This window comes from Panthera tigris, chromosome B1 (assembly GCF_018350195.1).
Source record: "Panthera tigris isolate Pti1 chromosome B1, P.tigris_Pti1_mat1.1, whole genome shotgun sequence".
Taxonomy (NCBI): Eukaryota; Metazoa; Chordata; class Mammalia; order Carnivora; family Felidae; genus Panthera; species Panthera tigris.
Window position 1 is genome coordinate 102,950,801 of NC_056663.1, and position 27,818 is coordinate 102,978,618.

A 27,818-nucleotide genomic window follows, 5' to 3' on the forward strand; every position below is an offset into this window, starting at 1 on the left:
TTTAGGTATGGATTCTGCACTGCCCTGAGTTATGGTGATACATGGGTCATACAAAATACTCGATGAGTGGGAACTTGTCAATTTTTGTACATTTTTGGATGAATATAGGGTTTTTTTTTAAATGAGTAGTGCCATAATTTTATTTTTCAAAGCTAATTCAGATATTTATTTACAAGTTATTAGACTGAGCTCTTCCAGGACTGGAATGGTTCTTTTTCTTCTTGCATCTCTGGGATCTAGGGAAGTTCTTGGTACAGAAGAGGGACTTGATAAGAATTTATTTAACTCAAATAAAATGATGTTTTTATGGTGATTTGGAGGTTATCTTTTTTATATGATGCTTATTACCTTAAGCAAATCACAAGGTTACTTTTATTTGTTTTATAAGTATACTTTAAGTATATTTTCAAAAATAGCAATATTCATAGTGTACCAAACACAGTTACAGTTTTTAATGTTGACATTAGAAGTGAGTCTGAAGTGTAATAGGTTCTGCTATTTAGCGTGTACTCTGAGTGAATGTGAGGAAGTGACTCATGCTTCAGTGTGACTTTTATTTTGGTACCTATCCTCAATATAGCTGTTTCAAAAGGACTTACTTGAGGAACTTTCTTTTCCTGTTTCTTTAATATTCAGTAATAATGATATTGTCCTCTTTTTTGAATTTCTGAATAAGATAATCTTTTAACTATCTTTGCTTGAATTACTTTTGTGCATGAATTTAATAAATTTGTATTGTGTTTTAATAAATGTGGGAAAAAATAGTTTTCAAGAGAGATCTAGTTTGTGATCACAGATTGTCATACAGTACATTTTGCAGAGCATTGTTCATTTTTGTCTCGTACATTCATCCAGTATTGTTCACATAGTGACCTGTTTCCATGCCTTTTTATCTGTATTTAACATATTTTAGTATTGTACCTTAAATGTCTTTTAAAACCAGCTAATCACTGGCACGTGGGTGGCTCAGTCGATTAAGCATCTTACTTCGACTCAGGTCATGATCTCGTGGTCTGAGAGTTTGAGCCCCACATCAGTGTCTGTGCTCAGAGCCTGGAGCCTGCTTTGGATATTGTGTCTCCCTCACTCTTTGCCCTTCCCCCACTCATGCTCTGTCTCTCGCTGTCTCAAAAATAAATATTAAAAAAAAATTAGGGGCGCCTGAGTGGCTCAGTCAGTTAAGCGTCCAACTTCGGCTCAGGTCATGATCTCACAGTTCATGAGTTCGAGCCCCGCATCAGGCTCTGTGCTGACAGCTCAGAGCCTGGAGCCTGCTTTGGATTCTGTGTCTCCCCCTCTTTCTTCCCCTCCCATGCTCATGCTCTGTCTCTCTCTGTTTCTCAATAATAAATAAATGTTTAAAAAAATTAAAAAAAGTTAAACGATTTAACAAAATTCTGTTCCTAATAAGATATATTTTTGAATTAAACCAAAGGAACATTTTAATTCTTTTCATTAATATTGACTTAATGTTGGTTAGTTTGAAACTTATACCGCTGACAAGTAACTTAGGTTATATAAATGAACAATGAAATACTTATGTAGCAGCAAGAGAAGTTCTGTGGATTTTATAAGATACTATACATAAATTGGTAGTTGCCTGCTTGGAATAATCCAATGTTGTAATAATAGATGTATACAATATCTAAACAACCTTACGCTAATCAAGAAAAAATTGTTGTATTTTGCTCCTCTGTCAGGGAACGAGAAGAATATAGGTCTGCTATATGTTAAAATGTTATACCATTTCCTTTAAAATGAGCCATAATGTGAACCATGGGAGTAACAGCTCTTACTCTGAAGAATGTATAACTGTTTTGTGTAAGAAGTTGTAGTGAAAATGGAAAGTTAAGTGCCTGCCAAGTGCAGAATCAAGGAGATGTCTGTGGTAGCTGGTGTCATTGGCTAGTATGGCAGTTGGTTAGACTGTATTTCTCAATCTTGATTATAATATAAATAATTTTCGGTGGAAAAATATTTAAAAAGACACTGATGTTGACTAAGGTATTTAGTTTATAGCTCTTTAAAAAATTACATATACAATAGTTGATATACAAATATAGATTATAATTCAAATATGAAAAATTTCAAATTACATATCAATAAGGCTATGAAACTAATTATATTAAAGTGAGCAATTAATTTAATATGGAAGATGAGAATGTTTTGCTACATTGGTGCTCTTTTGAGATTATCAGGTGATGAGGTAACTGCCCTACCCCTTTTTCTATCCCAGGCAGTGTGTCCCTTCTGGTAACACATCATTAAAAAATATATTTTTAATGTTTATTTATTTTTGTGAGAGGGATAGAGCACAACTGGGGAAGGAACAGAGAGAGAGAGAGAGAGAGAGAGAAACACAGAATCTGAAGCAGGCTCCAGGCTCTGAGGTATCAGCACAGAGCCTGCTGTGGGGCTTGAACCCATGAACTGGGAGATCATGACCTGAGCCGACGTCAGACACCTTAACCGACTGAGCCACTCAGACACCCCCATTTTTTTAAAAAAAATTTTAATGTTTGTTTATTTTTGAAAGAGAGAGAAAAAGAGTGTGAGCAGGGGAGGGACAGAGAGAGACAGAAACACAGAATCCGAAGCAGGCTCTAGGCTCTGAGCTGTCAGCACAGAGCCCAATATGGGGCTTGAATTCATGAGCTGTGAGATCATGACCTGAGCCTAAGTTGGACATTTAACCAACTGAGCTACTCAGGAACCCCAAAGATGCCCCCATTTTTCAAAAACCTTTCCTATTCTTTTTATATTAGCCCATGGCAATTCAAATAATAATAATACGTGCCAGTAATTTGCACAAAAACTAATACAAACACAAGTCCTGGAAACTCTGTTTTATGGTGGTAACCCAGGTGATCCACTGTCTGCTTTTATTGATTTCTAGGTCATCATTGAAATTAAAAAAAAATAGTTTCATTGAGAATGTGCAGATATCCGAAGTAATTTCCTCCTTTTCCCTTCTTTGTCCCTTCTCCTAAGTTTAAAAAATAATGGGACTTGAAAATAGCTCTGACCCCTCAATTATTGGAACAATCTTTTTGATGTTGGTAGAATAGCTGGTATCCTGATGAGATTGTGAGACAAGTTGTAAAAGCTCCATCTGCCTCCTCTTTTTGGAGAGGTCACTCTTTTCTTTGAACTCTCTAACATTCTGTCAAAATTCACTTTTGATGATACATATTCATCTTTCTTTGTATGATTGTTTTTATGCCAAGATTAAAGGTATGTTGAGAGCAAGGATGTTCTTTCAAACTGCTCAATTAACACCTGCTGATTTAAAGATCAAACCAGATTTATATTTCTTTTTGCTTTGCAGTAAAATGAATCCAGTCAGACAAGCATAATGCAAGTAACAGATTACTTTATTGAGATTAATTTTGTCCTCAAGAGCTAAATACACACAAAGAATGTGAAAAATGCGTCTAAGGAAGTATTTCTTGGCAGCAGTCAAGGGCAGCCGTAACCCCATTTTGATTATGTGGTTTTACCAGCATATACTGGTTTTGTATAACTTAATCATTTTTACTTGGGGGCTCCATGAAGGCTTAAAAAGTAAACTGTAGAATTATTTTCAAATTAGCACTAATGCATGATTCTAAAGTTTGGTGGTTTTTTTTTTTTTTTTTTTTTTTTGAAGCAGTGGGAACACCCGTGATAAATTGTTTAAAATCTCATTGTGATATTAAATCATTTTAATGAAACATAATCCTGGAAAAAAAGGATTTACCATTGTCAGAGGCATTTCATCATTTTTACCTAATTCTTTATATTTATCCTTGACTCTTTTTATTCCTTTCACTTTAGACCCATACTGGAGAAAAGGAGAAAATCTGCCCATATTGTGGCCAGAAATTTGCCAGCAGTGGTACACTGAGAGTTCATATCCGTAGCCACACAGGTATGTAGATTATAATTGGTAATAAAAACAACTTAAAGAAATACAATTCTTTTAAGACAAGGAATATTATAATATTATATCCCCGATTAATAACTAATCTTAGCTGTTTTCTCTGCTTTAAAATTTTATAGAATCCAGTTCCTTACTCTCGGAAAATTTTAAATAAGTTTACTTTCCCGGGGCACCTGGGTGGCTCAGTTGGTTGAGCATCCGACTCCGGCTCAGGTCATGATCTTGCAGCCTGTGAGTTCGAGCCCTGCGTTGGGCTCTGTGCTGACAGCTTAGAGCCTGGAGCCTGCTTCGGATTCTGTGTCTCCCTCTCTCTCTGCCCCTCCCCTGCTCATGATCTGTCTCTCTCTCTGTCAAAAATAAATAAACATTAAAAAAAATTTTTTTAATAAGTTTACTTTCCCAAACTAAGTTAAATATCTGAAATAGAAATACTTTAGCTAATGTTTGGTTGTGATGTAATTGTGATTTACTTTATATTCTATTCTAATGGATGGGATAGGGAATAGCAGTTTTACATTTTATAGAAGGCTCAGGGCTTCCTCTTAAAATTCCTTCCTATAACTGACTTCAGATGTGGCCTTTTTAAATTTAAAAGGTCCTTGGAATATTGTTTGAATGCTGTAGGATTTTATTGAAAAAAGGTGAGGCAACCATAATATCCATTATGTCATGGATTGCTTTCTAAAGAGTTGTCTTCATTTCTTATGACTTTTTGTGCAATTTCTCCCATGGAGGAGGGTTATGCCCTAGTGAAGGCTGTATAAACAACTAAATATTCTTTTTTATATTTTTAAATGAAGTATAGTTGACATATAAGATTAGTTTCATGTATATAACATAGTGATTTGATAATTATATACATCACAAAAAGCTCACCGTAAGTATAGGATAAGTCTAGTTACCATCTGTCACCATACAAAGTTATTACAATATTATTGACTATATTCCCTATACTGTACTTTTCATCCCCATGACTTATTTTATAACTGAAAGTTTGTACCCCTTAATCTTCTTTACCTATTTCACCCTCCCACCCCCCCCCCCCGCCACTGCTTTCTCCTCTGGCAACCACTAGTTTCTTCTCTATATTTGTAAGCCTGTTTCTCTTTTTGTTGCTATTGTTAGTATTTGTTTATTTGTTTGTTCATTTGTTTTGTTTTTCAGATCCCACAAATAAGTGAAATAATATGGTATTTGTCTTTTTCTAATTTACTTCACTTAGCATAATACCCTCTAGATCCATCCATGTTGTTGTGAATGGCAAGATGTCATTCTTTTTTATGGCTAAGTAATATTCCATAATGTATTTATACTATGTTTTCTTTATCCCATTTATCTACCAATAGATACTTACATTGCCTTCATGTCTTGGCTCCTATAAATAAAGCTGCAAGAAATGTAGAGGGGCATACATCTTTTTGAGTTAGTGTTTTCATTTTCTTTGGGTAAATACCAGGAAGTGGAATTACTGCATTGTATGGTACTTGTATTTTTAATTTTTTGAGGAACCTCCATACGGTTTTCCAGAGTGGCTTCCTCAATTTACATTTTCACCAACAGTGTATCAGGGCCCCCCTTTGCCCACATTCTCACCACTATTTGTTATTTCTAGTTTTTTTTTGTTACTAGCCATTCTTAATGATGTGAGATATTATCTCTTTGTGTTTTTGATTTGCATTTCCCTAATGCTTAATGATGTTCAGCATCTAGTCATGTTGTTGGCCATCTGTATGTCTTCTTTGGAAAAGTGTCTATTCACATCCTCTGCACATTTCTTTTAGTGGATTATTTATTCTTTGGGTCTTAGTTGTATGAGTTCTTTATATTTTGAATATCAGTCCCTTACTGAATATATCATTTGCAAATATCTTTAAACAATTAAATATTCTTGAAAGAACCTTGTCTGGATTTTCTCTCTCAAGTAGAGAAGTACTTGAAAAGACTTGAAAAAAATACTCTTAATATTGATAGCCAGACTATTGTACATGAATCTTAATGGTTTTCAGTAGCTAGACCGTATGTGGTAAACTATTTAGCTAGATTACATTGCTGAAGATTCCTATTCAAGAACCATAGTATTTGACTTTATCAGTGTATTCCCAGCACCTGGTGCAGTGTCTATCACAGTAACTGTCTTGCGGATGAGGAAATGTTAGTTTACATAGGCTAAAGAATCAATAGTACAATTATTATACATAGGTGGAGGAAAGAATAGCAGTGGAACATAATTTCTTATTCTGGAAATTATTTGGCTAAAGCTAAAACACAATATCAAAGTAATATTTGTTATCTTAGAGTACCCTCTTTTTTTATTTTTAATTTTTTTTAATGTTTATTTATTTTTGACAGAGACAGAGACAGAATGCGAGTGGGTTAGGGGCAGAGAGAGAGGGAGACACAGAAGCAGAAGCAGGCTCCAGACTCTGAGCTGTCAGCACAGAGCCCGACGCGGGGCTCGAACTCACGAGCTGTGAGATCATGACCTGAGCCAAAGTTGGACGCTCAACTGACTGAGCCACCCAGGCGCCCCTAGAGTACCCTCTTAAATACTATTAAATGAAACCATAACCAAGAACATATCAAACAGTATACATAATGGCTATGAATAATGGGTGCCCTAAAGAAAGGAGGTCTTCTTGCTTAGAAGAATCTAGGGAAAGTGAAGTTTTGGGGACAAACCAGAAGCAGAGAACAACAAAAAGAAAAGAAGAGAGAAGCAAAAGACAGGAGCAGAGAATCACACTGAAGGCAGGTGGACTTAAAATTATGCCAGAGGCTTAGCACCATGTCCTGATTGTACAGAAAAAGCAAGTGATTGATATAATTTCGTATAATTTTCTCCTTTTCTTAGGTTTCCTTCTTACAGGATATCATGAGAATTTTATGTTCAGTAGCTTTTCCTTTCCTGTCAAGTTTTTCAAGATCCTAAATCATTGAATATGCTGAAGCTTTAATAATTTATAAACATAATCTTGATTGACTATTGATAAGGAGCTAATTTACTATCATGTTGTCTGGCATAAATAATCATGGGATTTTCTTAATGTATTACCTTTGGAAAAATGCATTTTCAATGGGAAAAAACGTGTTTAGGTCCCTCTGTTTCTGATTAACCTGGCCTTTCTTTTTAATAAATGTTTAATGGAGAACTTGGTTGGAAAAATTATTTTTGGCGGTGTTTTGAATTCTGAACTATTAGTGTTTCATTAATTTCTTTCTTGAAATTAAACCATATGGGCTCCAAGATAACCTTTCAAAATTTAATATACCTTTATCAAAACTTGTCCTTGGCTTTTTAAATTATTATCATCTTCCTTGTTGGGCATACACCCAAAGTATGCTTGATTTCTAAGTCTAAAAAAGAGATTATAGGCAGTAAATTTTGTTAAAAAAAAAGAATATTGTCCCATTCCTTAAAGAGCTGTTGATAGTAGCAAAATAAATGGAAATAGAGCCTTCATATCCAACATTGAAGAGATTGGTTAAATAAATTATGATACATCTATAAATTGGAATATTCTGTAAGGAATAAAAAAAATATTACATATTATATTATTTGTTAACATGAACAAAATAACAATATAAGTTACAAAACCAAAATGATGTATTTTTGTAAGGATGAAACATTTCTATATAAAGGTACTAGAGTTAAATACTAAATTATTAGCTGTGGTTATTTCTTTCTGTTGCACACATGGACAGTTTGAATTTTCTTCATGATTTTCTGTGTTTTCTAATTTTTATATACTAAGCTTCTTATATAATAAAATATTTAAATTATATTAACATTATGATTATGCAGGTAACAACTATTATTAGATTTATGCTAAATTATTAAGGTGTGACAGGTTTCTGCATCTTATTCTCAAAAGGGCCAGCAAAAAGTGTAAAAACTGTATGTTTTAAAAGGAAAAAATGAGAAAGCAAATATGGTGACATGAAAACCTAAGTGAGGGCTATAGTGCCTACTATACGATTTTTCCATTTTCCTCATGTTTCAAAATGTTCATAGTTAAACGTGGGAGTGTCTTATTCCAATGAGAACAACTGAGTGGATACAGATGGCGGCTCAGAACATCCAGCTTCATAGCTTACATCTTGTTCACATCTCCCTCAGAGCCTAGTTCCTTCAACAGGAAGACTTCTAGTCTTTAAATATAAACAGACTTTCTGTTGTTTTGTTTTGTTGCTTATAGTAGTGCTGCTCAGAGAAAACTCAGATTCTTCTGAAAAAGAAGAGTTTTATCACTTCAGGCCTAATCATCTTGAAAAAGGAATTCCATGAAATTTGCTATTGGCATACAGGGCTTTTAGAAGTTTTAAAAAACAATACAGTGGAAAATATATGTATTCTTTCCCAAAGAAGGCTTAAAGAGATGGTGAGGCTTACCCAGTTATTGTAGTGGTTTCCCCTTGCTTTGTGCAAAGTGACTGCCCCTTATTTCATGGAGCTCATCAACTACCAGTTCTTTTCCCATTTGACATCCCGGGCTCCCTTATTGGGCTTCGTTTGCTTTCCAATGAAATGTAACTTTCTCTGTGATATATTACCTGACCATCCCCTACCCTTCAAGATAGGTTGGCATGCTCTATCTTATACTGCTCTCAACACTGTGTGCTTCCAAATACTCCTACTTCTTCAGCCATCTGTAGATTCTCTGTTCCCTTAGAGCTGTGCTCATATCTGATAACTTATTTGTTTACTATTCAAAGAACTGCCTGGCATAGAGAAAGAACTTAGTGAATGCCTCTTGAATAAAGGAATCTACAAATAGATTGCAGTTCCTGTGGGATAGTGGAAAGCATGTTGGCTTCATGTTGAAAAATCCTGGATTTGAATCTAAATTTAACTGACTATAAAATCACTTTTTCATAAAATAACATAAAAATTGTGGCAGTCACCTCAGGAAATGCTAGAATCAAAGAATTAATCGCTAAATTCCCTAATCTATTAGCCAGTCCCACCTCAATATAAAGTTGGGCCCTTTGCTCTCCTTTCCATTCTTTACCTCATGGCTTCATCATGTAATTGGTTGGAAACAATTGTACAACAAATAATAGTTAACAACATAGTTTAAGATTTAGCTCACCAATATATAAAAAATTACAGTGCTTAAATGAAGAAATAAAGAACGATATTTGGCCAACCAACACTAAAAACTTACTATGACTCCTTTTAACTTGGAATTGCCTAGTTTTAAAAATTCTTGTTAGAAAAGGTAAAGGAAATTGGTCCTGACAAATGCCCTATCCATTTTGTTTGACAAGGTTCACTCTACAGGAACTGGAATCATGACAAACAATTGTGTAGTATATTATAGTCTGTTGCTCTTTGTAGCCTCTCATCTAGTGGAGATTTGGGGTTCTCATTGTTTACTATGTGCTTTTTTAAATGTTTATTTATTTTTGAAAGAGAGAACCCAGAGTGCAAGTGGAGGAAAGGCAAAGAGAGAGAGAGAGAGAGAGAGAATCCCAAGTGGGTTCTGAGCTGTCAGCCCAAAGCCTGACACAGGACTTGAACCCACAAACTGTGAGATCATGACCTGAGGCGAAGTCGGATGCTCACTGACTGAGCCACCCTGGCACCCCCATTATTTACTATATATAAATGTCTTTTTTCAATTATGATATTATCCTTACCTTGCATATTTGTTCCATGACTAGATTCTGAACTAAAGGTTAGGACCAGATCAGGCTCAGGTTTTTAATCAAGTTTATTGAAGGAGAGAAGCTCTTTCAAATATTATCTGAGTTAATCCTTCCATGGCTAGTGTCCTGGGTTTCTAAGACCATTCTTACTTTCTAGATGAGGCAAAGATTCAGAGAAGCAAATGACCCATCCAGTCAAGGTAGTAAGATCCAAATCTTATGACTTTAAGTTCTATTTTATTTTGGTGTTATATCTTCTTTTTTACTACAAAAGCTACATGGCTGCTACCCAGTTATTATAATTACACAAGAATTACACAAATTCATTAAGTTCTCCAGTAAAAAAGATGAGGAATGAAATTCTACAAGTCACATATTATTTTAATAGTATGAAAGTTTTATCCTTTATAATAATTTTTAAATGTTTATTTTTGAGAGAGCACACACTTGCAGGGGGAGGGGCAGAGAGAGAAGGAGAGAGAATATCATATAGGCTAGACTCTGCATCCGCACTGTCAGTGCAGAGACCTGCCCTGGGCTCCAGCTCACCAACTGTGAGATCATGACCTGAGCCAAAATTAAGAGTCAGATGCCTAACTGACTGAACCACCCAGGCTCACCTGAGAGTTTTATCTTTTAGAGTCAAATGGAAGGTGTGTGTGTGTGTGTGTATGTGTGTGTGTGTGTGTGTGCGCGCACGGGCATTTAGCATTCATATGCATCTGTTCATTTTCTCCTGAGTCACCTTTATGACAGGCAATAACATAGAAAATGATGATTAAATTTATTTTCCCAGATTTTTTTTTTGCCTTTATTATTTTAGAGCAGTTTTAGGTTCACAATGAAATGAAGGGAAGGTATAGAGATTTCCCCATCTGTTCCCTCCCCCCCCCCCCCCCCCACATATATACCTTCTCCTGTTATCAACATCCACAACCAGAGTGGTATGTGTGTAACAACTGATGAACCTACATTGACACATCATAATTACCCAAAGTCTGTAGCTCACATTAGGATTTACTCTTGGTGTTGTGCATTCTTTGGGTTTGGACACATGTATAATGATATGAGTTCATCAGTATGCTGTCCTACAGCATATTGCATAAAATATCCTATTTTAAGGCACTTGCACTACCTTAAAATCCTCTGTGCTTTACCTCTTTATCCCCCAACCCTTGATGACTGGCAACCACTGATCTTTTTTCCTGTCTCCATAGTTTTGTTTTCTGGAAAAATACTTGACATATACATAGTTTGACATTTTTCAGAATGCCATGTAGTTGAACAGATTACTTTTTTATCTCTAGGAAATGATTATTAATTGATAGTTGGGCCTTTTAGTGAAATGGACGTACAGTAAGATTTTTATAGAGCTAATAGTCTTTATTTTTTCCCCATTATGTTGAAGGAGTCAATTTCATTTTTTTTGTAATATTGAAACTGTCCACCAATATTTGGGGAAACCAAATCTCCTTTTTTATAACATCAAATAACATTAAGTTTTATGAAGGAAAACAGGACTCCTGTTTGTGTTTCTTCCTTCCAGTTTCCCAATTGGTATCTTTCATCATTTCCTATCAGTACAGTGACAGTGTTGCTTTGTGTAATATTAAAGGCAGTTTCCTTCATATTAATTTTCTTAGAACAGGTCTTATTTTATTTGTCCGTGATTAATGGGGTCATTCTGTAAGACAATGATAACTTAGCTATTAGATTACTACCTGTTAGTTCCAGGAGGCGTCTTAGTGTTTATGTCACTGTTTTAATTTTAGTCAACAGTGCTTAAAAAAACATTTAAAAACTCCCCTTATTCACATTTTGATTGATATTATCCTTTACTATCTTAAATAGCCAACCAGTCGTGTCCTTGCTTCACCTTGTTTTCCCTCCCCTCTCTTCTCCTCTACCCATTACCACCATTCTGTATTGCATGGATGAAGTCTGACAAAACTTCGTGGTTTTTTTTTCCCATTAACTTTGAAAATGTTATTTTTACAAACCTTGTATCCACCTTGTAAAGTCCATTCATCCTTCATAATTAGGTGATTAGAAAAGGATCATACATGGCAGGTGTGTACAAGGCAGTTGCTTTTATACAGATTCGAAGGGACACATGCACCCCAATATTTATAGTAACATTATCAATAATAGCCAAATTATGGAAAGAGCCCAAATGTCCATTGACTGATGAATGGATAAAGAAGATGTGGTATACACACATACACATACACACATGTACACACACACAATGGAATATTACTCAGCCATCAAAAAGAATGAAATCTTGTCATTTGCAACGTGGATGGAACTAGGGTGTATTAGGCTAAGTGAAATAAGTCAGTCAGAGAAAGATAAATATATGATTTCATTCATACGTAGAATGTAAGAAACAAAACAAATGAACATAGAGGAAGGAAGGAAAAATAAGATGAAAAGAGAGAGGGAGGCAAACCATAAGAGACTCTTAAATAGAGAGAAGAGGGTTGCTGAAGGAGGTATTGAGTGGGGGGATGGACTAAATGGGTGATGGGCATTAAGGAGGGCACTTGTTGGGATGAACATTGGGTGTTATATGTAAGTGATGAATCACCACATTCTATTCCTGAAATCATTACACTATATGTTAACTAACTTGGATTTCAATAAAATTTAAAAATTTTAAAAATAATAAAAACATAAAGTATAATAGTCTTCACTTTTAGAATAGAAGTGAATTTCATAAATTTTCTAGTTTAAGCCTCTTAATTGAACCCATGCCCTGCAAAATTCAGTGATTTGCTAAGGTTATGCTACTGTTGTTCCTCTGGAGCTAAAGGCTTAAACTTTTTTCAGTGTACACATTGCTGGTATTTTTAGTTCTTATTCTAATTTTTACTGTTACTCTTGAACTAACTATAGAATTACATACATTCCTTCCATAATGTTTGGTGATCGTTGATATATCAACCAGTTGAGGATGATAGTCTCAATTTAGAAGCTTGAGGGTCTGTAGTTTGTTACTTAATTCCAGTTATGGAGAAACTTTCTCACCATAAAGTCAGCTGTCTCTACTTCCTTGTTATTTAATACCTCGATCATATCCTATATCTGGATCCTGGAGTCAGATGACAGGCACTCACTCCATTTTATTTATTTCCTCCCAGTGTGAGCTTTACAGTAAGTTGCTTAACCTCTTCAAAGCTTAGTTTCCTCATCTAAAGAACAAGGAGAAGCATAGTGCTCACTTCATAGCATTGCTTTGAGGAACAAGTGAAGGTCTACGTCAGGATCCTTGCACCGCGCCTAGCCCAGTGCGCGCAGGCAGTAGTGTGAGCTGCCGCCGCCACGGTTGCTGTGTGCTTTGTCTTGGGTATTCCTGCCTGAATTTAACCAGTTACGCCACCTCCCTTGATATACGGCCCGCCCCTCTGTTCCCAGTGTCATCATCATCATCTTTTTATAACCTTTAGCAGCAGAATATAGATCATCTGTGCAACATAGAGGAGGGTTTGCTGTCAAACAGGGATGCCTTGGGGTAAGTGAGGGTGCATGTACTGTGTGTCGCCGTCACCATCAGTGAAGGTGAATGTTTAGGTCTGTGCCTGGCTGGCAGCTCTGTAATTTATCATCCCGTTTCCTAAGCTACAGAGACAGGGATGGCACTCTGCGGGTCAGCCGAAATAGTGGAGCACATTCTCCTGTTGGTTTATAGCTTCTTAGGGTCAGTGAGAGCTGGGGTCAATTCTGCAAGGGAATCCATGGACTGTGACATGAATTCCATCAGTTGTTCATAAATTATGAAAGAAATTCTAGGAACTGCTTTTGGGGTTTTAAAGCTCTGGGCCAGAAGGTTAATTACTTGCCTACAGTTCCAACCAACTTTTTGTGTTAATAGATACCGGCTGTGTTGGCCCTTCTGTTTAGGCTTGCTTCCACATTGTCATTTGAATGTAGTAATAAATCACTGTCTTAGGAAACAGTTAATTTTTTTAGTAAATACCTGTGATCAGCTTAGAAATAAAGGATCAGTATATCATAATTTGATTATGCTTGGATTTTAGCCGCTGTTTTCTCATTCTTTTTCTTTTCTTTTTTTTTTTTTTAACTTTTCAGAAACACATCTATTCTCTTTTTATTTTTTTTTAGTTTTTTTTTAACGTTTATTTATTTTTGAGACAGAGAGAGACAGAGCATGAACAGGGGAGGGGCAGAGAGAGAAGGAGACACAGAATCTGAAGCAGGCTCCAGGCTCTGAGGTGTCAGCACAGAGCCCGACATGGGGCTCGAACTCACGGATCATGAGATCGTGACCTGAGCCCAAGTCGGCCGCTTAACCGACTGAGCCACCCAGGCGCCCCTCATTCTTTTTCTAAAGGAATTCATTTATTCTTTTTAGAATATTCAAAGTTATAAAAAAGTAGCTATAAATGATTATAAACTGTATTAAGACAATATGATAATTATGAGTAAATAAAAATAGGTGATTAGCAAAGTAATTATAAACACAGATGAACATTAAAGGCATGTTTTCTACATTTTTACAAGAATTAGATTACCTTCTATGTTGAGAGGAAGCTTATTTTGCTATGTTTATTTTCTAGGTGGTTAATTACTAATATTAGGCCAAATTGAGTGTCCTCTTACCTGCAGATAATCTAAGAGTTAACAGAACAGCTGAGTGTAGAATCTGCATACAAATAAATGATATTCTGAGTATCACAATTCCAGAGCCTTACATTTTCCTTAAGAAGTCATTCCTGGGTAAAGTCTTAAACTACATGACTTTTGTTTTCTCTGCGTTATTTTGACACTTCAGATCGTTTTTGAATACTGACCACATCAGTCGAATGTTAATATTTTTTCCCTATTTTTTACTCTTCCTGTACTTCACTCCTCCCACTTGATTTTTGAGTTAGTGATAAGCATATATAACAGCTTAAAAGAAAGGGAGAAATATTCATTTTCATTTTCATTGGTAGTATTATAATCTTTTTTAAAATTTTTTTCAAACATTTCAAAGGCCCTAGTTTCTAATGCAAAAACTATAGTGCTTATGTCAGGGTTTGTCATCGGGTGGATATGAGGCACAGAGGGAAGAATGAGGGCGTAACACTGGTCTTGGAATGTGGCATCATGAACAGTCATCAACTGGATTAGTAATGTAGTCACAATGACTCCAAAAATAGGGATGATTTGAAATGTACCACTGTTGAGGCACCTTGGTGGCCCAGTCAGTTAAACATCTGCCTTTTTTTTTTTTTTTAATTTTTTTTGAGAGACACAGAGACAGAGTGTGAGTGGGGGAGAGACAGCGAGAGAGGGAGACACAGAATCTAAAGCAGGTTCTAGGCTCCCAGCTGTCAGCACAGAGACTGACGCTGGGCTCAAACCACAAACCTCGAGAACATGACCTGAGCCAAAGTCGGACGTCTAACCGACTGAGCCACCCAGGCACCCCAAGTGTCTGACTCTTTCAGTTCAGGTCATGATCTCACAGTTCATATGTTCGAGCCCCGTGTTGGGCTCTGTGCTAGCACAGAGCCTGCTTGGGATCCTCTGTCCCTCTCTCTCTGCCCCTCCCCTGCTCATGCTGTTTCTTTCTCTCTCAATACGTAAATAAGTAAACTTTTTAAAATGTACCATTGTTTGGTACCTCTCTTTTTATCATCTCTTCCATTTTTTTTGGTATACTTGGATCTTTTGATTGTATTATTTGATATAATGGAAGTGACCCAGACAACAGTTTTCATCAACTGTATCTCAACAGCTTTATCTGTTAGTACATTTCTACATAATATGAATAGCGACCTGTATCCAATTTGGGGCACCGACATTTTCCTTTAGTTTAGGAAAACTATAAGAGATTTGTTTCCTCTGATATACACTTTCTTCTACCATTGCTACCACTTTCTCCCCCGAGAACAGCTTCTCTGTGTGTTGTTTTCCTGCAACTCCGAAGTGTGCCTTGGGGCTGGGGAAGGTTTTATTCCTTTTCTGGTTTGGGGGTAAGGAGAATCATTTTCACAGTTTCTTGCTGCTCAGAGTTATATACTCTTGATTCTTGCTCACTGGCACTGTTAGTAGGTAGACCCTCTGTGTGCAGGCTCCTGAGGTTTGACTACTTCATCACTCCAGGACCTCTGTTCACAAACTATGCTCATAAATACTGGGCTAAATAACGTTTCCGGTGGAGATTCCTAAATATGGGAAACTGCTGGGTGAAATTCTTAGTTTTCCCAACGAAGTCTGACTCCCTACGAACAAAACCAAATCAGTAATTACCTTCCCTTTGTCTACTTACCTGCCTTAAAGTGTCCCTTCATACAGTAGTTGGGAGAACTCGTGTAGGAATTGTTCTTTCTTGGTCAGAGTTTTTAAAACTTTGCTCGTGTCTGGATTGTTCAGATGTTTCTCCTGTTTGTGCGACATTTGCCTTTGCTTCTGTCGGCGCTCACGTGAAGGACTTTGTGAAGGTGTCGTGCTCCCTTCAGACAAATCACATGTGATCATGTCATGTATACACCTGGTTGGCTGAAGTCAGAGCATCTTCACTAGGGAGTCTTTTACTTTCTTTTCCTAGCTACATCTTCATGAACTCTTGTCTTTTTTTTTATTCTGCCTCTCATGTTCTATTTTGTTTGCATCTGTAAAACACAGTTTTTATATTGCCTTCAACCCATAAATAGTTGTGGCTTTTTATTTGAGATTAGAAAATTAGTGAGCACATGGCTCTCCTATTTTTCTGTTCCTCTATGAACCTCACCTCATTTGATTTGGCATCTCTTTAGAAATGAGGGATGGACACTGTAACTATACTCAGGAAAAGAATGCATCTTTTGCTTTTTCTTAGCTCCATTCATAGAAATTGCATTAAAAAATTGGTTTGTTTTGATTCAGATGGCAAAAATTTTGAATTTTGATTCATTCAGTTAATGAATGTTTCCTCATTCATTAATTTTGATTTTTATATTTTATTGCCCTTCTAATAGTAACTATTAGAAGTTACTAATTTCTTCTAATTAGCAAATTAGAAGAAATTTCCTTCTAATAGTAAACTGTTCAAACTTTTAAAAGTTGAAATACAAGGTGCGTGGATGGCTCCGTTGGTTAAGCCTCTGACTTTGGCTCAGGTCATGATCTTGCAGTTTGTGAGTTTGAGCCCACATCAGGCTCTGTGCTGACAGCTTGGAGCCTGGAGCCTGCTTAAGATTCTGTGTCTCCCTCTCTCTCTCTGCCCCTCCCCTGCTTGCTCTCTCTCTCTCTCTCTCTTTCTCAAAAATAAACAAACATTAAAAAAAAAAAACACCACAGTGCTCTCTCTGGTTGGGAATAAATATTCCAAAAAGAAAATAAATAAAAGTTGAATTACTCAAGGAGAAGATGTCAAGTTCAGATTTTTGATGTCTTTCTTTCAGAGAGGGTGTCCTTGGGCTTAACTTCTTCAGATCAAGTGAGATTTTGGGATCTGATTAATAGGAGCATTCCAAGCATAACAACGTGGGGTTCAGTGAGGTCAGTGGGGTTTCATGGCTCTTTCTGCTGCAGGAAAAAAAAAAAGAAGTATTTCAATTAATAGAAAAGTGCCAAGAATGAACTTCAGTTACTCCCATCTGTCAGGGTAACATTTCACTTCTCTCTGTGGTGTACTTTTAGTTTATTAGATGCTCCATAAATTGAGGGGTTTGGAATGGTGGAATTGGAAAAGTGATTGGGTGGTGCTTGTGCAATTACATTTTTTATTTAATTTTTATTTAGAATGAGTCACTTTGATGTCTTATAACAATGCCCTTAGTCCACAAAAGCAAAACAAGATAGTCTCATGATATTTGTGGAAAACAAATTTAAAGCTCTAAAGAATTCCCATATAGAACTTATATTTTGAAGCTCAACCACATGGAATCATCTTAGAGTATTTTTCATGAACATACACTTTTAAGTTTTGCTTTTTCAGTTGAAATTTGCCCTCTCCAAAATTGATTGTTTGTTGGAAAACTCAAAGTGAAAAGTAAAACTATGGCCCCAAAATCGTTGTGTTATTTAATCCAATTATTTAAACATTATTTCATTTGAATTCATTGAAAGTGGGAGTTTAACTTTATTTTATCTTAAATTATGTTGTCTGTGTGTATTCATCTTTTCATCTCTTTAGAAACTTATGAGAGGTCTCTGAAGTCTCATAGGTTTTAATTATATTGACAAAATAAAAGTTAAAATTATTAAAATATTTTCAGAAAATAATCTTGTATTTTAATCAAAATCTCTTAAAATGAATGCATTATATATTAAGCTTTTCTGCTGCTTAAAATCTTCCACAGCATAGGGCTCATTGGCTTTACATTTCTGTTTTTAAATTGTGGTAAAATATACAGAACATGAAAGTTATCATTTTAACACTTTTTAATCTTCAAGGTTGGTCATGGTCATTATTGCTAAATGTGTTGCAGTGTGTTTAGTAGCCTGAAATAAAATTTGATTGCAGATCCCTTTTATAGAGTGGCCAAATTTATTTCTTAAATCCAGGGGCTAATTTGAGAATATCAAGGTTTCTAAGACGTTGGACTTTGAGGCTGGTTGTGGAACAATAGATGGATGGTCAGTGATGTTGTGGCTTTAGGGTCCTTTTGTCATGAACATACATGCTAACCTGCACTACCTTCACACATTTGAGGATTCTGCTTTAATATTAATATGTTAATCCTTTGGTGAGGTCTAGAGTTCTGATGTCTTTAATTAAAATTACATTCCATACGGTAATGTCAATAAATTATAATCCTAATGGCATATATTAAACCAGAATCTGATTTTTCCTGTTTTTAGCTATTTTTACCAGAGGATGGTTGTGGTCATTGTGCATTTTCTTCTTCAAAGACTCAAGGTAACTTGTTTGAGGACTAGGCTAGACTCTGATAAGGTGCTCCATGTGGCATCCACCTGTCCCCTCTTGTTACCACTAGCTGCATCAAGAAGGCCCTCTCTGGGGTGCCTGGGTGGCTCAGTCAGTTGAGCGTCTGACTTCGGCTCAGGTCATGATCTTGCGGCCTGTAAGTTTGAGCCCCGCGTCAGGCTCTGTGCTGACAGCTCAGAGCCTGGAGCCTGCTTCAGATTCTGTGTCTCCCTCTCTCTCTGCTCCTCCCCTGCTCATGCTCTGCCTCTCTCTACCTCAAAAATAAATAAAACATTAAAAAAAAAAAAGAAGGCCCTCTGCAATTTTCTGCAGCTCTTTTCTGAACATTCTCTACCCTCCTCCCTGCACATTTCAAATACTTAAGCTATTTCAATCTTAGGTGGGCCAGCTATGAGAATTTGGAGGCACTTACTTCAAGTTCAGTAAGCTTAAATACTTCTTTTTTTTAATGTTTATTTACTTTGGAGAGAGAGAGACAGACAGACAGAGCATGAGTGGGGGAGGGGCAGAGAGAGAGGCAGACACAGAATCCCAAGCAGCTCCAGGCTCTGAGCTGCCAGCACAGAGCCCGACATGGGGCTCGAACTTGCAAAATCATGACCTGAGCTGAAGCCCAGTGCCCAACCAACTGAGCCACCCAGGCCCCCCTTAAATAGTTCTAATTCAAATATGAAGAGTTAAAAAAATAGTGTGCTTCAATCATGTGAAATTGGCATCAAGGATTGGCATTGGCATTCATTCACTTCTTTTGCCTTTTGTAACAAAGTTGGCTCAGTCCTTCTCCCCATTCCCACAGAGGTCTTCTTAAAACCTATCTCTGTTTTTTGAAACCTATTTTCTTCATATAATTTATCAATATCTGAAATCATTTTGTTTTTTCTTTACTTTTTCTTGTCTTTTCAGTACACTAGTAAAATTGAAAAGGCAGTGACTTTGTGACTATTTACAATTGCATTCCCAAAGCCCAGGATAGTAACTAGAAGATGTTATGTGCTCAAGAAATATTTAATGCATGACTAAATTAGCTTCATTCAGTATCCACTTTGTGGCATTTTGAAAATCAACTTGAAATCAACCGTTTACAATTGCCACCATGCTTCTGTTTGTTCCTTGATATGTTTGAAGAAAACACAGGTGGATTTTAAGACTATAGTGTCAGAATATAATTTTAAGAAAGAAGCAAATTAAAAGAATTTATCTATTTTCCTTAGTTAAGTGAAAAATATTTTGCCTTTATGTACATGTCAGTATTATTTGTGCTGCTGTGGTCATTAAATTTGGCTGTCGGTAGCTAAATCTCATAGATATTTTCCAGTATTGTATTTCCCTTCTGAATGTTGAAGGTGGTTCTCAGTATGCAGCTTAATATTACATTAGTATTTGCATTAACTTGGGACCTGCTTTGAGATATAACACACATTCCTGACTTGCCCTCTACTTTTTCCTGATGAGCTTTGATAACTAAAAGAATGCTTGAATTTACCAGCCAGAAAAATCTGGTTAATGTTAACTGCTATTGCAAGGAGCAGAGTTTTTGTCAATACCTTTAGAAACTCTAACCCTAATTAACACAAATACTAGCCACATTATGATACGTAATGGCATATGTAACGGCTCAGTCGGTTGAGCCTCCGACTTTGGCTCAGGTCATGATCCTGCAGTTCATGAGTTCAAGCCCCGCATCAGGCTCACTGCAGTCAGCCTGTCAGCGCAGAGCCCACTTCAGATCCTCTGTCGCTTTCTCTCTGTCCCTGTCCCCCACTTGAGCTCACCCAAAAATAAATAAATATTAAAAAAAGTTCTCTCTCTCTCTTTTTCCCTCTGCCCTCCTCCCCAGCTCACGTACACAGGCTTTCTCTCTCTCTCTCTCTCTCTCTCTCTCTCTCTCCTCTCTCTCTCTCTCAAATAAAAAAGAAAGATTTATATTCTCAGGGTTAACTCAAATTGAAGATTAGTTCCTGTTTACTCCAGAATAATCTAATGTGTAGATAAAAATATTTCCTAGAGACATATGCATCACAATAATTTGAAATAATGAAGGAAAGTATCATATGCATAATGTAAAAAAAACCAACTAAGAATAACAGCTTCCTTTAAAAATGAAAATTAGGCAAATGACTTTAATAGTTATTAGCATGTTCACTTGTACAGGTCACCTTCAGCTGCAGATTGTGTGGGACCACAGATGGCTTTGTCCTCAGAGTCGTAAGGGCTTGATTGCCTTAAAGATGCTCCAAACAAATGCATAGAGAGGGTAGCAGTTTAATGTAGAGTGTAAGCTGATTTGCAAATCACGCAGGCTAGATTTCAAATGAATTCTATTCATCAAAGCCATTTACCCAGTGACATCCTTTAAGATTAGAGTTCTGTTCTGAGATATTACAATGAATGAGTGGAATTGGACTTACCCAAATTTCCCAAACATATCAGCTCATTATCACTGGATCTCAGGGTTGGAGTAGGAACGGAGCAGAAATTCAGTCCTCTGGAGGTACCAGTTTCTCTTCTTCTGGGCAGTTTACATATGCCTCATGTGCAGCACAGAGAGACATCAGTAAAGATAGTAATTGCCAAAATTAGGCACCTCGTTGGCTCAGTTGGTTAAGCGTCCAACTTCAGCTCAGGTCATGATCTCATGGCTCATGAGTTCAAGCCCTATATTGGGCTCTGTGCTGACAGCACGGAGCCTGGAGCCTGCTTCGAATTTTGTGTCTCCTTGTCTTTCTGCCCTCCCCCGCTTTCTCTCTCTCTAAAAAATAAATAAACATTAAAAAAATGTTAATGGGCACCTGAGTGGCTCAGTTGGTTAAGTGTCAGAGTCTCAGTTTCAGCTCAGGTCATGACCTTGTGGTTTTGTGAGTTGAGCTCCACATCAGGCTCTGTACTGTAAGCGCAGAGCCTGTTTGGGATTCTCTCTCTCTCCTTCTGTCTCTGTCTCTCCCTTGCTCATGCTGTCTCTCAAAAATAAATAAACTTTTTAAAAAACTATAAAAATTTGCTAACCTTATGAGTCCAGTGACTGTATTCGTTTGCTGGGACTGTTGTAACAAAGTACCACAAACTGAGTAGTTTAAACAATTTGTTGTTGCACAGTTCTGAAGGCTAGAAGTCTAAGATCAAGGTGTCATCAGGGCCAGCTCCCTCTGGCACTAAGAAAGGACCTGTTTGAGATCTTTCTCTTGGCTTCTGGTAGTTCTTTGTCTTGTGGCCACATCACTGGACTCTTCACAGGGAGTACTCCTTGTGTGTGTCTTTGCATGACCATCTTCTTGTATATTAGATTAGGGATCTACGCTACTCAAATAACATTTGCAAGGACACATTTTGAGGTAATGGGGGTTAAAACTTCAACATATGAATTGGAGGAGAGGCACAGTTCAATCTGTAATAGTTAACCATGTATTTTTATTGTCCTAATTGGGACACTGGTGAAAGTGAAGGGAGTAGTGTTAATCATTAATCTGGGATAAGCAGCATAGACTGAAATTGCCTTAGGCAAACCTGAATACATGGTCACTGTCCCTATGAGATAGATACAATTTATCCCATTTTTCAGAGGTTCAGTGAGGTTGAATAACCTCCCCAGAGTTATATAGAAAGAGGACAAGTATTATTCAAATTCAGGACAATCAGATTCTAAAAAAAGGAGAAAATCTATCCTTCTAACAGAAGTTAACATTTTCATGTCTATAGAGGAAATTTCTATATTATGACTCTAGGTAATGTAAAGAATGGATTTGTTTTGCTCCATTCTCTAGAATTTCTTTATCTCTTTTTTTGCTTAATCAATTTTAGCTATTAAGAAAAAAAATAGTAATGTGGTATGTTACATTAGGCTTAATTAACATTTAATTTACCTGATGACTACAAGTCTTTGATTTTTGTTTGCTGGATATTCTGTTGGTATTTGGAGAGTGAGAAGACACCTAAAGCTAAACAAAGAGAATACCATGAATATTAAATTATCTTAGGCTTGTGAGAAGAATTTTGAAATGACTTTTTGAAAGTGTAAACCACTTACTGTTTTTATCATGCTTTATTTGTAATCTAGATTTGATTTGTTGGTTGATTTGTTAACAAATAAGAAACATTTTAGCATTCTTCATTACCTATCACTAAAGTAAAACAGACTTTGAAAAATCTAAAAGACTGCTTTGCTTTTCATACTTTATAAGAAGGAAATAAAAAAAATTATCTGGAATTCTATGATGCAGGAGTTACCACTGTCAGCATTAGCATTTTGCTGTGTTATTCTGTATTCTTCAGTTCTTTTTTTGCAAGGGGGGGAGGGGTATGCATGGTAAAGGTTAAATGGTCAAGAAATCAATAAATGGCAGTTGTAGCTACTACTCCTTCCACTACTGCTGATGCTGTTACTACTGCTACTATTATTAATTCATTTTCATTTTTTTCATCATCATCCAGGAGAAGCATTACAGAATATCAGAGAAGTACAATCAGTATGACTTAGGTACTGGATATAGGGGACAGTGAATAAAAGGAAGTACGTTGGAGGGCTAAGCTTCCAATTTGGTAACTGGATGAGTGTGGTGTCACTAATCAGGGCAGGAGATGCAGAGCACATAGGATTAGAAGTTGAAGACATGAATTCAGAATGCCAAATTGGAGTTATTTGTGGGGTATCCAAATAAAGATACCTGGTTGATGTATGACTCTCTCAAGACTGGGGCTCCACAGAGAGATCTGAATTAAGATAAAAACGTGTTATAAGTTCAGTGTTAAAATAAGATTCTATTTTCATAGTTTTTCAAATAAATTGGACTCTATGCCTTTATTCTTCTGACAGTGAAGAGCCACACCTTCCTAGGGGTCATGATTATAATAAGGTCAAAAATTCCAGGTCTGCTTCCCTAGTGCAAAGGTTGATTTTTGTCTCACAAAAGAAGTTGAAAAGTCTGGATAGTTCTTTAAAGAGTACTGTTTCTGTTTGTACGTCCATTGTTACTTTTATTTACCTTTTTTTTTTCAATTTTGGGAGGTTGCCATCATGTTAGAGTGCCCAATTCAAAGGGAGAGTCCTGGGTGCTCCTTCCCGGTGGGAGGCTGGGAAAACGAGGCTTCACTGGAGGCTCTGCTACATTCACGTCTACGTGATGTTACTGCTGAAAACACACAGTACTTAGGCGGAGCAAGGCCCCATGTGTCACAGGGGCCTTGCAACTCAACGTTGTCGCTGCCATCTCATGAAGCAGTGTCAGACACAATGGGAAGGTCAGAAAGACTGTGATGAAAAGTGACCATTGGAGCAACAGGGAGTTCATTGTTGACCTCACAAGGGAGTTTGCTGGAATAATGCGAGTGATACCCAGATTGAACAAGAGTGAGACTCAAATGGGACATGAGCAAGTAAAGGACTAACATATGCTGCTTATGAAAGGAAAGACCTGTCTCTGAGGGAAAGGGAAGACATGGAAGTTTTACATATGCTGAAGGCAAACATTTTAGTGTGTCCTTCTTTGATTGCAGGGTCTGGCATCCTGCCATGTAAGTGCATTGTTAAATGAGAGAATAAAGAATAAATAGTGATTCTGAGTTACTGTTCTTTCTAAATAATTAGGCTTTGACTAGAGGGTAGCTTCAGATTTGTCCTGGAGACTAAATTTTGTCACATTTTGTCATCTCACAGTAAAATTTCTTTTAATGTGTTGTGTATGTTCACTTGTGTTTTTAAAAATGGTTTGCCTGTTTTCTAAATAATAACCTCTAGATGGAAGGTACTCAGTAATCTCAGCGAGTATGGATCAGTTATTGAACTACCAGTGGTTCTACTTAACATATTACCAATTTGTGAAATTCTTTTGAAACTCATCACCCCCAACTGATATAAAATATGAAATCTCTTTTTAAAACCAAAGAATCAAGGGGGCGCCTGGGTGGCTCAGTTGGTTAAGTTCCGACTTCGGTTCAGGTCATGATCTTGTGGTTTGTGGGTTTGAGCCCCACGTCGGACTCTGTGCTGACAGCTCAGATTCAGATTCTGTGTCGTCCTCTCCCTCTCCTCCCCCTGCTCATGCTCTGTCTCTCTCAAAAATAAATAAACATTAAAAAAAATTTTTTTAAACAAAGAATCAGGGCACCTGGGTGGCTCAGTGGGTTAACTGTCTGACTCTGGATTTTGGCTCAAGTTATGATCTCACAGTTCATGAGATTGAGCCCAGCATAAAATCAGGAGATTTAACTTGGACTCGCGTATTAAAAGGAACATGCCACAAGCCTGATGTTGGCAAATGTTTAAATACTGAAGTGCTCTGGGCTCAGTCCCTCCGTGCACAAGGGGAAGACACAGTCCATTGCCCTGAACTGCCCACCGTGTGTTGGCTCAGCTGCATGTGGAGCCTCTTTTTTGGTAGTGCAGGGCCTACCAAATGGCACAGTGCTTTGCTACCTTACTTTTTTCTGACCTGGAGACTTCCTCTGTTTGCAGGTGAGCGGCCCTATCAATGCCCTTACTGTGAAAAAGGATTCAGTAAAAATGATGGACTGAAGATGCATATTCGTACCCATACCAGGGTAAGATTATATTTCAACTCATTAATATTTAGTATAAAAAACTATACTTGTTTTTATTTTTTTAATTTTTTTTAACATTGATTCATTTTTGAGAGACAGAGAGAGACAGAGTATGAATAGGGAAGGGGCAGAGAGAGAGGGAGACACAGAATCCGAAGCAGGCTCCAGGCTCTGAGCAGTCAGCATAGAGTCCGACGCGGGGCTCGAACTCATAAACTGCGAGATCATGACCTGAGCCGAAGTCTGACGCTCAACTAACAGAGCCACCCAGGCGCCCCCTATACTTGTTTTTAAAAAGGAAGATATTTAGTGATGCATGGGTGGCTCAGTCAGTTAAGCCTCCAACTTCAGCTCAGGTCATGATCTCACAGTTTGTGAGTTTGAGCCCCACATCGGGCTCTGTGCTGACAGCTCAGAGCCTGGAGCCTGCTTCAGATTCTGTGTCTCCCTCTTCCTCTGTCCTTCCCCCACTCTCTGTCTCTCTCTCTCCCAAAAAAATTTTTTTTAATTTAAAAAAGTTATTTAACTTTACATAAAAAGATAAAAGTGATGTATCTGAAATTATATGTTTATATTTATGATGGACATTTGGGGATACACTTTTTTTAAAAGAAAAAACAATGAAAGAAACAAAAGTCCAAACTCCCAAAAGTTTCCCCATTCTTTGAGTTGTGAATGTGTTTAGGAGGAATAGGAGCTATAATTTGCAAAGTGCCAAATAAATAGATAGCAACATTTTAATACTAAAAAGTATAAAAGATGCTATCTTGCAGAGCATTTGCCAGTAACAAGAACATTCTTGAATTAGAGGCTTGTCTGTAAGTCTGTGACCACTAATTAATACATATGAGCAAGTACATTTGCAAGAAAGATGTTGAAAATAATGTGAGTTATTGGTAGGGGCTGAAAACTGGAAAGGACAACTCGCTGCTTCACAGGGTGTGCCTGGTGCTGCCTTCCAATCTTTTCCAAGGGTGCCCTGTGTTCTTTTGCTTGTCAACACCTCTCTCTGGACTGTTCATTCTGTTACATATGGCTCCCCAAACTCAAGCATCTAAGTCACCTGCCATATTAAAGACCATGAACAGCTCACCCTGTATCCAGCTACATTTCTTAGCTCACTATTCTGTTTAGGGCACAGATAGATACTTTCTATGAACTTTCCACTTGGAAATTTGATGTTTTAAATAGTTCTGGATTTTGCTGTACCTGTCTTGTCACTGCATTATTTCTTATGCTGTTCTTTTTTGGTCTGGCCTTTTAACAGTGCTTATGGTTTGTATATAAATGACATATTTTTCCAGCTTTTAAGGACATGCTTAATCCCCTAAGAGCAATTCTAATTTAGGCCTTTCCTGGATTTCACTTTTTACCTTAACTATAAAATAAAAACTTTAGAGAAAACACATAATAATAAAATCCTTTCCAGTATAATAATATTCTAGCCTTCCATTCCAGTTCTGTAGGCCATAAAAGATACCCTCTGAGGTCCTATTAAGAAAATAACTCTTCTTGTCTTTCTGGTGGAGGACACGGGCAGTTTCTCTACTCATTAAAGCAAATCCATAGCGGGTTTCTTGTTCTGGTTTATAACATCATATTTATATTATATGAATATTAGTAATTGGAGTACTTATGGAATATACAATTACTTCGTAAACAATAAAGGATGAGGCAAATATGACTGCTCATAATATGACTTAAATGTGCATAGTCAAAATATTTTTTTTTTTTACAATTAGTACTATTAAAGATATTTAAGTTGTTTTTAGTTCAGTTTAGGAAATTATCTTATATGTGTATAGTTTTTATAGTAGTGTTAATAATGTGTTTTAAAGATGCCGGTATACCAGCAAAGGAATCCTGGTCCCTCTCATCAAAACTGGTGACGTTAACCAATTCTGGGCATTATGGTAACATATTATATTATTCCACATGATGACCCACAATAAACACGATTATACCACAGAAGAGTCTGTTTAAGTCACAGCAGGAAAAAAAAAGTCTTTTGGGTTTTTCAAGAAAGTATGATATTTCCAATTCAACTAATCCATTTTTACTTTGTTTTAATATAAAGTTTATTAATGACACTAATAGAAATAATTATAATAAATACAAAGACCACCAATCACATGCCAGGTACTAGTCTGGGCCTTCACATTAATTCATTTAAGAAACCTCATAACAATTTTTTTATTAAGAGCTCATAACAATTTGTTAGTAAATTTAAAAAAATTTTTAGGGCTTTTTAAGGTAGGTATTATTATGGTTCCTTTTTAAAAAATGAGAAACTGAGGCACAAGCAAGTAAGTATCAGAGCTGAGATGGGAACGCAAACAGATTGGCTACAGAGACCACCCCCTTACCTACTACACACATTTGCCTTTTATTTGCTTAACTATTTTCATTCTACTGACTAGTGTACTTTCCATATATTTTTAAACTAAACAAACTGCAGTAATGACCCCAAATTTAAAAGCCTCATGTTCATTTGAATATTTGAGCCTTGACTCTAGGATCCTGAAACTGCCTCAAGGTGTCCAGGTGCAGGTGGTACCTTCTAGCAGCTCTCAAGCACTAACTGCAGAAAAAGAAAACAAATCCGACCCTTTGATTAAGGGAACACCCGACAGTGCCTCAAACAGAAGCACCCAGGATTTTAGACAGTATTCCCTACGAACAGAGTACCCCAAAGAACAGGCTAAATAGATACGAGCCTTTCAGGTTTTGCCTCAAACTCTTCTTTAAATTCTTTTTCATGCATTATTTGTGTTTTATAACAGGCAGCTTTAGTTTTGAAATTGTATTTCCTAAGCATTAAATAGATACAGA

At 36.8% G+C, this 27,818-nt stretch overlaps 1 protein-coding gene and 1 long non-coding RNA gene across 7 annotated transcripts in view; one reads left to right on the forward strand and one right to left on the reverse strand.

The window, feature by feature from the left end:
* Nucleotides 1-23,781, reverse strand: part of LOC122237966 — a 34,929-nt gene extending 11,148 nt beyond the window's left edge. Inside the window, exons 1-4 of one of the 2 annotated variants that reach the window (XR_006216805.1) lie at nt 23,432-23,781; nt 22,313-22,387; nt 16,920-17,089; nt 15,852-16,035 (exon numbers count right to left, since the gene is read on the reverse strand). This is a non-coding gene — a long non-coding RNA (uncharacterized LOC122237966). Of the gene's footprint in view, nt 1-15,851; nt 16,036-16,915; nt 17,090-22,312; nt 22,388-23,431 lie in introns of those variants that run through there. The other variant, XR_006216806.1, reaches the window with a different exon arrangement.
* PRDM5 (PR/SET domain 5) overlaps nt 1-27,818 on the forward strand; it is a 204,331-nt gene that overhangs the window by 130,560 nt on the left and 45,953 nt on the right. For 3 of the 5 annotated variants that reach the window (XM_042983975.1, XM_042983978.1, XM_042983974.1), the window contains 2 exons: nt 3,817-3,910; nt 24,901-24,986. In XM_042983975.1, the coding sequence (XP_042839909.1) occupies nt 3,817-3,910; nt 24,901-24,986 (180 nt within the window). Of the gene's footprint in view, nt 1-3,816; nt 3,911-24,900; nt 24,987-26,824; nt 26,900-27,818 lie in introns of all 5 variants that reach the window. The other 2 variants (XM_042983976.1, XM_042983979.1) reach the window with 2 other exon arrangements.